This window comes from Lycium barbarum, chromosome 12 (genome assembly GCF_019175385.1).
Source record: "Lycium barbarum isolate Lr01 chromosome 12, ASM1917538v2, whole genome shotgun sequence".
Taxonomy (NCBI): Eukaryota; Viridiplantae; Streptophyta; class Magnoliopsida; order Solanales; family Solanaceae; genus Lycium; species Lycium barbarum.
This window is the reverse complement of record NC_083348.1, coordinates 94875162-94886879: the sequence shown is the minus strand read 5'-3', so window position 1 is coordinate 94886879 and position 11718 is coordinate 94875162. Positions and strand designations below refer to the sequence as shown.

General features: G+C 30.8%; 1 protein-coding gene across 1 annotated transcript; it reads left to right on the top strand.

The window, feature by feature from the left end:
- The first annotated feature begins 6034 nt into the window (after positions 1–6034).
- Positions 6035–6457, top strand: LOC132624679 (uncharacterized). The gene has a single exon (XM_060339422.1). The coding sequence runs from the start codon at positions 6035–6037 to the stop codon at positions 6455–6457; it is 423 nt and encodes a 140-aa protein (XP_060195405.1).
- The last annotated feature ends 5261 nt before the right edge of the window (positions 6458–11718 follow it).

Here is an 11718-nt window from a genome sequence, read left to right as displayed (position 1 = left end):
TATCAGAGCCAATGGTTCAACGGGTTGAAGACATGTTCAAGGCGACCAGTTCAAATGAAGCTGCAATCGATTTCGCGATAATGAAGATTTTGTCCAAAGTACTAAATGTGGAGATGAATTTCAACCATATTTTTAACATTCCTGTTGCTGCATCTTAAAAAAAAAAAAAAAAAAAAAAAAAAAAAAAAAAAAAAAAAGCAAAATATTTTTAAATCAATTTTAACTCATAATATTTTTAACCTTATTTTTAATCATGACAAGCAGCAGTGATAAATATTATGTGAAGAAGGAAGATGAAAATTATTTGTTAAGAAAATCCAGGCCAAAAGGGAGATTGTTAGGGGTTTTTGCCCTGATTTTCTTACCAAATTTGAGTTTTACTTTTCTCTTGAAGGAAATTCAAAGTATTACTATAATTGTTTTTTACTTTTCCTGAAAGGAAAATATAATTCTCTTTCATATTGGCTATTCCTTATCTTGGAGAAAAAGTTTTGGACAACTATAAATTGAAGATCTCCTTCCCACAACTGAAACACAATAGCATCTACAATGTAGTCGTTTAAAGAGTTTATTTAGGGGGAGATTATTCTTTCAATAGTTTTTATGTTTTTATGTTTTTATATTAGTTTTTTATGTACATTAATGGATCAAATCATATTAGATTATTATGCCTCTTTTAGTATGTTTTTTTGTTGTTGTCTGATTTATCGTCGTTTAAGATTTGCAATTGATAGCTTCCGCATGACGCCATGATTATTTTGATCCCAACAATTTATCGGGTGGGAAAAGAGCAATATGTGTATTGTGTAATGTGAAGATATGAAAATGAAGGAGTGTAAAAATCTGCAATGAGGGATTTGGGGGATTGGTTGGGCCCTTCTTTTTCAAACAAGAAAGATTGTAATTTAATGCTATGGATTTGTTTTTTGACTAATGCACTTTTTTTGTCTTTTGGATTTTATCTTCTTCTTTTTTTCGTTTTTGTTTAATAAAAATAAATAAAATATAATGATAAAAAATGTTAGCTAACTACTCCCTCTGTTTCAATTTATGTGAACTCATTTGACTGAGCACGACATTTAAGAAAAAGTGAAGATTTTTTAAACTTGTGATTCAAAATAAGTCTTAAATATTTGTGTGGCTGTAAATCATTTCATAAAGTGAATTTGTTTCCAAATTAGGAAAGAGGTCATTCATTTTGGCACGGACTAAAAAGGAAATATGTCATATAAATTTAAATAGAGGGAGTTTTTTATACTTTAATAGAAATTTAGAAAATTTAAATAAAATATAACTAAGAAAGTACTAAAATTACTAGCTTATTTATTAAGACATGAATTAAAAGAAAAGACACATATATATATTTAGTGTAAAATCTTAAATTTGGTAAAAACACTATAACTAGCTAGGATTATAACCAAGATTATAATCTTGAACTTATAACTAAGATTATGTATTCCACGTTCTATATGGAAGAAATAATAATCTCATGATTGGAGTATAAAATTTATTCTAATTCTAACTAATATCCTCAACCAAACACAAAATATGTTTAACTATAATTTTATACCGAAATTACCTACTTAATCATTCTAACCAAACGTGCCCACAAGGATCTTAAATGTAGAACTAGAATGCATAGTTCATCTATTATATTTTGGGGAAAGAACACCGATGTCCCCTACACACAAAATAATTACCCTTTCATACCCCCAAAATTCTTTACTCTTTCTACCCATTGAAGCTTTTGTAGGTATTTGTCACTTTTTCTTTTTTCCTTTTTTACTTCTTTATTCCTTTTCTTTCTTTTCTTCCTTTCTTTTAATTTCTCGTTTTTTATTCTTTTTTCTCCTTTTTTGTTCATTTTTTTTTTTACCAAATCATACTATTTTTTATTTTATTTTCACCTTAATATGATTCCATATTTAATTCTAGCTCCTTTCTTTTTGTTTTTTTTTCTATTTTTTTTTATTTCTTGTTCATTTATTTTTTCCCAAATCATACTATTTTTTATTTTTATTTTCACCATAATATGATTCCATATTTAATTCTAGATCCTTTCTTTTCGCTTTTTCTGTTTTTTTTTATTTCTTTATGTCTTGTCCTTTTTTAATTTCATTTATTCCTTTTTATTTTCATAATCTAATTTCATTCACCTTTTTTGCTATTTTTATTTTTTAATTTCTTGTGATTTTCATTTAATTTTTTCTTATTTTTTAATTTTAGTTTTTTAAAATTATTTTTTCTTTATTTCTTGTGATATATTATCTTTCTAATTTATTCTATTTTTTGTATCTCAAAAAATAATTATTCTAGCATATAGTGAGATTGTATTACCACAATGGTATCATAAAGGACTGTTGAGGTCCTTATTTAAATAGTCTCCAGTCCTACATGATACTACTACTACAACAACAACAACAGACCAAGTTGAATCTCACAGTGTGGGGTCTGGGGAGGGTTAAGTGTACGCAGACCTCACCCCCACCTTAGAAGGGAGGGAGGTTGTTTCCAAAAGACCCTCGGCTAAAAAAAAAAAAACAAGGGAAGAAAGTCAGGTACCGACAAGCTCCTACATGATACTACAATGGTATAAAAATATACTGAGATGGTATCATGCGGGCCTGCTGCAGTCCTTCAACGAAAACACTCTTCAACAGTCCTCCATGATACCATCATGGTATAAAAATATACTTAGATAGTATTATGGAGGACTGTTGCAGTGATGTCCACACCTGCCCGAAGAGTGACAGATTTTGTCCAGAAAATATATATCATATACTGACAGGATATCATAGAAGGTTGATTCGTTCCTTCAAAAAATACTACTTAATCCTCTATGATACCTACATGGTATATCATATACTGATAGGTATCACAGAGGATTGGCAGTTCATTCCTTCAAGAAAAACATTTAATCCTCTATGATATCATCCTGATATATACCACTATATGATACCATCACAATATATTTGTACCATCGCATTATATTCCTTCAATGAGACACTCTTCAACAACCCTACGTGATACCATCATAATATATACCATATACTCAGATGGTAGCATGAAGGACTGTTGAAGTCCTTGAATGCAACAGTCCCCAATCCTCCATGATACCATCATGGTATAAAAATATACTGAGATGATATCATGTAGGATTGTTGAAGTCCTTGAATGCAACAGTCCCCAATCCTCCATGATACCATCATGGTATAAAAATATACTGAGATGGTATCATGGAGGATTTCTTGAGTCCTTCACATGTGTCAGCAGTCTTGCATGATACCATCATGATATATACCATATACAAAGAGGTATCATGAATGGTATCATGAAGGACAACTTCAATTATTCAAAAAGAGTCCTGCATGATACCATCATGGTATATAAATCTACGCAGATGGTATCATGGAGACTGTTTCATTCCTTCAATGGCATTTCTCAATCCTTCATGATACCATCTGCGTAGATTTATATACCATGATGGTATCATGAAGGACTCTTTTTTGAATAGAGGGATGGTTTATTCTTTCAAGAAAAACACAACTCAATTATCTATGATACCCATATAGCATCATGTACTAACAGGGTATCATGAATGAATGATGCGCATGATATATACCACGATGGTATCATGAAGGACTACTGAAGTCCTTGAATGAAACAGTCCCCAGTCATCTATGATAACGTCATGGTATAAAAATATCCTGAGATGGTATCATGCAGGACTGTTGCAGTTCTCAATGAAACACTCTTCAATAGTCCTCCATGATACCATCACTGTATAAAAATATACTGAGATGGTATCATGCAGGACTGCTGCAGTCTTTCAAACACTCTCCAACAGTCCTCCATAATACCATCATGATATAAAAATATACTGAGATGATATATATTATATACTATATACTACAGGGTATCTAGTGGAATGGTCCATCTTCCAAGAAAAATACAATTTTATCCTCTACGATACATACATGGTACATATCATATAATGACATGGTATCATAGAGACTAGTTCATTTCTTAAAAATTTAAAAATATTTCTTAATCCTCTATGATATACGCATGGTATATATTGTGTACTGATAGGGTATCATAGGTCCTTAAAAAAAAAAACTCATCAATGCTTTAGAATATCCACATGATATATATCATATAGTGATAGTGTTTCATAATGAACTGATTCAATCCTTAAAAAAAGAAAACCACTAATCCTTTAAAATAAGCCAATCCAAACAGGCTCTAAATAACACTATAAATTTGCTTAACTTGTTGTGATATTACTTAGAAAAGAACGTGAATACATTCAAATAAGTTACGTGGGCTCACAAAGTGACAAAAAGAAAGCACACTTCATCACTCACGCTGATTATGGGGACCACACTTCGATACTCGGCTGAAATTAGTAGAACAAAAAGTGAAGCAGCAGCGGCCCATCATTCAAGGGGGTACCCGGGTAAAAACTTTACTCCGTGTGGGTGCTGTTGTAATTAGATTATATGGGGCCAGAGATGGGTAAATAGTTTGTCCTTTATGGGTATTTTGTGTTGTTTCCCTTAAATTTTGACCAGCAAAGTGTGACCAAGAACATAGGACAAGAAATGATTAGGAAAGTTGTCTAGTTTAATTATTTCTTCCTACCCAATAAACACTTCTCGACGACATTCATGTATCTGCCCAATTCATTTCTTTCCTGGTAAAACCACTAATGGCATACTCATTACGTTCAGCCTTCGTAAGATTTGGGCTTATAGCCGAGCTTATTTTATCCCAAATTAAAATTCTTATTTTTTTTAATAAGTGCTTATTTAAAAAAATGAGATATTTAATTAAGTATTTGGAAGAAAAATAAGTGATTTTAAGAAGTAGCAGAAGTTATTTTTCAGAAGCTAAAAAAAAATAGTTTCTGTCCAAAAATACTTTTGAGAAAAATATACTTAAAAATACTTTTTAAAAGTTTGGCCAAACATTATTTGCTACTTAAAAAGTATTTTTTAAATTTATTGACCAAACACAAACTGTTTTTCGCCAATTGAAAAATATTTTAAAAAAAATCACTTTTCAAAATAAGTTAATTTTAGAAGGTCGACCAAACATGTATTATTTGACCACACCCTTCAAAGCAACTTTTTCTCATTACAAAAAAATCGACTTGCTTTTGCCGTCTTTGTTTTATAATCGATCAAATTATTTTCTATCTAGTGAGGCACAATCATTAATAAACATTAAAGAGAGATTACCTATTGAAAATGATAAATCAATCGGAGTAACAAGTTTTACACTTAAACTACATTAGTACTAATACTTGTAATCTTGAAATAAAATACTCCCTTCATTTACTTTCACTTCTCCACTATGAATTTTGCACAGAATTATCATGGTATTCGTATTAATTGGTGCATATTTTTAATGAATTTGAAAAATCATTTAAAATGAGTAATTAATATTATGGGTAAAATAGAAAAAAAGAAATTATCTTCTCCTGATATGTTAAAAATAATAAGTAAAAATAAAAATATATTTTTAGAATATTGGACAAACAAAAATAAACGGATGAGAAAATTATCTAAATGTGACTTGATAAATAGTTAAACTCAAAAAGAAGGTCTACTCAGCTTTCACTGTGAACACTCAAATCAAACCCCAATTGACAAGACAGACTTGCGACAAATCAAATGAATCAATCCAAATATTCCACATTAGTTACTTCATAATTACGTATGACGTATCTATGAAGTTCCACCGGCCGCCCCTTTGTTGAGGCTACGCGCATAGTCCCCCACGTTGCGCCGACGCAATTTGGGAGCCTTCCCTTCTAAGATAAATAAAGTAATTTCCATGCGTAAACACAACACCTTGTTCCTATCCCTCTATTTATATATTCTTCACAATCCACAATAATCCTCCATATACAACACACCAAATTCCATCAACATATTTGCAATTACAATCATATATCCAGTAACCTTAACAACTTAGCCTCAATCCCAAGCAGTTACACGTACGAAAATATATTTTTGTTTCTCCAAAAATGACTTCATTGATCTCTGTGGCGATGGCTCCTCCTTCAGGCTCCACCTGCATGAAATTTAAAAAGGCGCCGAGGCAAGTAGTGAATGTGAATGCAAGATTTGATCAACATAATCGTGGCCGAAGCAAGATTGTGGATGAGAACATGATTGTCCTACGAATGCGTATTAAAGAGATGAAATTGCTAGAAGCTGGAAAATCAGGAGCACCCTCAAATTGGATGGGATGGGAGAAGAAGTACTTTGCACATTACAATGAGGACGTTTGTGAAGTCATAGGTTTGTTACAAATGTATTTGATGGAGACTAGGCCAGCTTTGGCTATTGGGATGTCGGCTCTGCTTTGTTTGAGTGTGTCGTGTTCAACTTATTTTTTGGTCCTGCATGCCCTGGAGATGGCCAAGTTTATTCTCCATATTTCATAAACGGCAAAGGGCCAAATATAGCCCTATACTATCGAAAAAGGGCCAAATATACCTCTCATTATACTTTCGATTCAAATATACCCTGTCATTATACTTTTGGTCCAAATATACTCCCTTTCCGTTAAAATTATCCAAGGTGAATACTAGATTTAACGTGGCACTGACAACTCGGTGAGATGGACACCACCTGGCATGCCGCTTCACCGCTTCAATCCATTTAGCCCTTTCTTCTGCTTTTCTTCCACCGCTACCATCTCCTCCCTATCCACCACCATTACCGTCACCATCACAACCTCTATATCTGGGGATACGTTTAGAGCCGGCTCAAGGGTCAAGCGGATGAAGCGACCGCTTTAGACCCCATATTAATGACTACTCCTTAAAAGTTGGTCTTATGTGTTAATTTTTATTTTTATTTTGAAAAAAATAGTAAATATTTCAATAAAAGGGTATAAGGTCTGTAGAACAATTTTTGATGTAATTTAAAGTGTATTTATATATATTTGAGGTAATTTGCATTTAGAAGCTATATTATTATTCTTTTGTCTACTCTCATAAAAAAAATTGTATGTTTATGCTCTCTTTTCTTCCTACTATTAAATTATTTATTCTCACGAAAACAAGGCTTGTAATACATCAAATTGCACTCTTTTTTATTTTTTTTCTCGGGTTGTTGGGCATAGCAACAAACAAATTGAAATAGTGAAATTTTGTTGTAATATCCGATTATCAAATTCTAGAATTAGGTTCTATTGTTCTATCTTGCTATTGATCTTTTTCAGTTTCTTTTCCTTTTAATTTGAGTTTTTTAATTTTTTGTGTTTCAATATATGTGACACACTTTCTTTATTAGTCCATCCTGAAAATAACAATTAACATTTTTGCATTTAAAAGGCTAGAAAAAATACACATCAAATAATATATATGCACGACTTTTATCCAAAAAAAATAAAAATTTGAAGCCTTATATTGAAATTTGGCTTTAGGCCACCAATCAAGTTGGCCCGTCTTAGATACGTTAATGGTATGTGTGACCCCGTTGGTGTTGACAATCTTCTTGCACAGACATTTGGGCTTGCTTAACTACGAAATTTGTTTCAAGACCATGATCTCAAATTAATTGATATTATTTTATAAGAAACCAGATTACATAATTGTGATATCAAGGTTAAATATCTATTGTGGAAGCACCTTTTACTAAAATCGTCTTAACTGAATTTAAAGATATCAATTCACCATCTATTAGTAGAATAGTAAAGATAATTTCCTTTGTCTTCAATCATCTGCTATCATAATTCAATTAGTTTGTTCGAGCTCCTGAATCTCATTGCATTTAAAGGTTGATTATACATGATCTTTGACTCCATTGATAACCCGATGTAGCCTAGTAAGTTTTTGGTTTACAGCAACAATGTCAAAGAACATCGGCAGTGGTGGAGAGCAAGTGATCTGGGTCCTTAAAAAAGTTTCCCGCGATGATCTTCGATGGTGGTGGACGGGAAGAAAATTTTAGTGGTAGAAGAACAAACAGAGGGGAGGGGTAAAATGGGTTAGGGTGGTGAGGTGGCATGCCACGTGATCCACCTTATCAAATGTTAGTGCCACATAGGATTGAATGTTCACCTTAGATAACTTTAACGGAGGAAGGTATATTTGAACCAATAGTATAATAACAGGGGTATATTTGAACCCAAAATATAACGAGGGATATATTTAGCTCTTTTCCAATAGTACCGATGTATATTTGGTCCTTTTCCGTTTCATAAAAATGTACAAGAAGTATGTAACCAGCTAGCCAAAAATGACAACAACAAAATATAGGATTCGTTATTTAGTTATTCCTTAATTAGCTAGAGCTGCATGTTATATATGTGTGTGAGAGATTGACTAGCTATAGTCAAATTCCGGGTTTAGACACTGCGTAATTTTATTATATGTAAGTATTTTAGGTTTTTTCTTTTGCATGTATATATAGTTCTAGACGAAAGCAATGAATCAGTTGGACTCGTGACTCTCTCGGTTCCTTTTTATTAGTCCCTTATGCTAAAAATAGATTTTTATTATTTTCTTTCAATATTACCCTTATCATTAAGTAATTATATAAAGGGACAATTACATATATATACATCTTAAGGAGAAATATTTACAAAATGTGTCGATAGTTTTATATTTACAAAACATAAAATTACAAACCATATACAAAACATGTTTTTTTTTAATTTTTTTTTAAAATATTTTTTTGGCTCAAAAATTTATGTATGAAATGTGTATATCTCGCTCAAGGCTTAAAAGTTCGCTCAAAATTTAGTATATGAAAACGATATGAAAAATGTATGAAATATGTATATATCGTTCAAGACTTAAAAAATCAGCTCAAAATTGTGTGTATGAAAACAATATAGAATTTGTATCTCACTCAAGTCTTAAATTTCGCTCAAATTTTCGTGTTTAAAGTTCATGTTAGATTTCTGTAAAATTATACAACTACAACAACATTGTATACTACTTTGATACAACATTCAAGACTTAAAATAATCGCTCAAATTTTTGCATATGAAATGTGTATATCTTGCTCAAGGCTTAAAAAGTTCGCTCAAATTTTATGTATGAAATGTGTATATCTCAATCAAGGCTTAAACATTACGCTCAAAATTTTATGTATGGGAATGATATGAAATGTGTATATCTCGCTCAAGACTTCGAATTTCATTCACATTTTTCGTATATAAAGTTCATATTAGGTTTCTGGAAAATTAATACAACTACAACAACATTGTAACAACTTCCGTACAAGATTCAAGGCTTAAAGTTTTCACTCACAATTTTGTGTATGAAAATTATATTAAAAATTTTGCTCACACATACACATTTCATACATTTTTCATACACAAAAATTTGAGGTAATTTTTTAAGCCTTTGAGCAAAAAATAAAAATAAATATATATAAATATATCGTTATGTTTTGTAAATAAGGAAAACTATCTATATATTTTATAATAAAGAGTCTTAAGTAGGTACTCTATTTAATTTTCCCTTAGATAAAATACTAGTTTCTCGAGGCCCATGCTAAGATTGGGCCCAACTCCAGATATAAAAAGTAATCTTTTAATTAAAGAAATATAATTTATGTTGGTAATAATTAAACTTCAAATAAGTATATTTTCAATATATAAAAGAAAAACATTCATTTCACTCCTTTAATATCTTAACTTTCATTTTGATGAAGTTATTTACTTCAAATTAAATGTGGAGCCATAATTTGAAATATATGAGTTTCTAATTCTAATTTTTTAAGTTATTTAGTTTTAAATTAATAATTTGTACATATTTAATGAACTTTTAAGACAAATATAGAATTTGGACCAAAGTGCTACCGAATCCGATCAAATCGGTAGCTGACACTCTAATTCTACCCTACTTCAAACTCATTTTGTGTTTAAAAGATTAAGTTTAGTTAACCAAACAAGAGATTTTAAAGATAACCCGATCTTAACTGATAATGTTGTCTTTATTTTAACATTATATGGCATCATTTAATAAATTTTAAAACTATCTGAAAATCATTTTTGTAGTAATCTTGGTAAACACATATGAGCTCATTAAAGTATAAATATAAAGTAAAAGAAATGCTTACATGTAAAAATCTATAATAAGCAACAAATGAAAACGAAGAAAACAAAGAGCAACAAGAAGCAAGAATATCTAGCGGAGAAATGACTATTTAGGTTAATAGATAAGATCAATAGAAGAAAGCAACAGGAAAAATAAAGTGCAGCGGATGGGGTTATTTCTCCCTTAACTAGGGGTTTCGGGATCGAGCCTAGGTATAAAAAATCCTTGGTAGAGAGAGCTTCCCCCGATTGGGCCCTATGTGACATGCATCTAGATTAGGATAGCTCCGATAGGTACCGGATATCGGATAAAAAACAGGTAAATAAGACAGAATGTTTGACAGCTTTTAAAAAGTAGACCATAAGAACAAAAAAAAAAAATTGACTTTAAAAAATAAGGTTAGGACCTAGAAGTAATTAATTGAAAAGTTTAACATTTTTTTGGGAAAAATTTGTAAAGATTACAAAAGTCCTTTTGATGTCCCTTATATATAATGGTAACTAGTGAATTGCCCGCGCTTCGCGCGGTTTGATACAACATCGGCTAACAATTCTATGTTATAATGAAATTTTTTATTTATCGAAACCTTGTTATAAGTTGCACAAAATACCAAGTGACAGCTATATATCAACTCTTGCATCATGAAGTACTTTTTTTAATTAATTCAATCGTATTCCAACATATAAAGTACCACGCGATTAAAGATTAAAAGTAGAAGAGAGAAAAAAGAAGATGCAATTATTCATAAGAACAATAACAATGAAAATTAAATAAATGGCATCACCAAAAATTAAGACATGGCTTATGATGTTTTCCTTCAAATAAGAAAATCACAATTTTCGTATCTCATTGAGATTCTATTATCACCATCTATTAAGCTGAAATACAAATAAAATGCATTTTTATAATGTTAGTAACATAATATAACGTATAGGACTTGCAAAATTTAGAAATTTCAACGTCTCAAGGTAGTACTTTGATCTGCTTGTAGTTTGAAAAAAGAAATACAAGAGACAAAAAAGTGTCACATAATATTTGTAAGCCGCGATTGAAAATTGGTTACTCCATTTACTTTGAATAGAGGAATCAAGCCACAACTCCCTGCTTGGAATGTTGACTCGGTAAAAGAATACTTTAAATGTGAGAATTGATTACTTCATTTACTTTGAAGAGAAGAATCATAAGTTCATATATTTCAAGTTTTTTGGTGTATCCAAACTAATTAGGAAAGAAATTAATGAGAATAAATTTTAGAGAAGAGTTAAATAAACTATCTTTAAGTAACTTAAAGGTGCAAAAAGATGAAGAAAGAGAACAACAAATTGAAAAAGTGGATTGAAAGGGGAGGAAAAAAGGACCAAAATTACAAACTTTTAGCCAAAGAATTACTATCATTGTTATTCTCAACACTTAGCGTGAAATATGTTCCCACTGATAATTTTAGAGATATTGGACTTTCAGTTGCAAATCAAAACAATTGATGACAATACATTATTAATCCATATTATAGAAGTGATTAGGGATTTGAGGGAAAGAAAAAAAAAAGGAAACTTATATTACAATAGTACAATTAAAAACAATATTTAGATGCACAAATGACATGTTTGAGACAAATGCTCACCATGTTTCAATATTAATCCTTCAATATC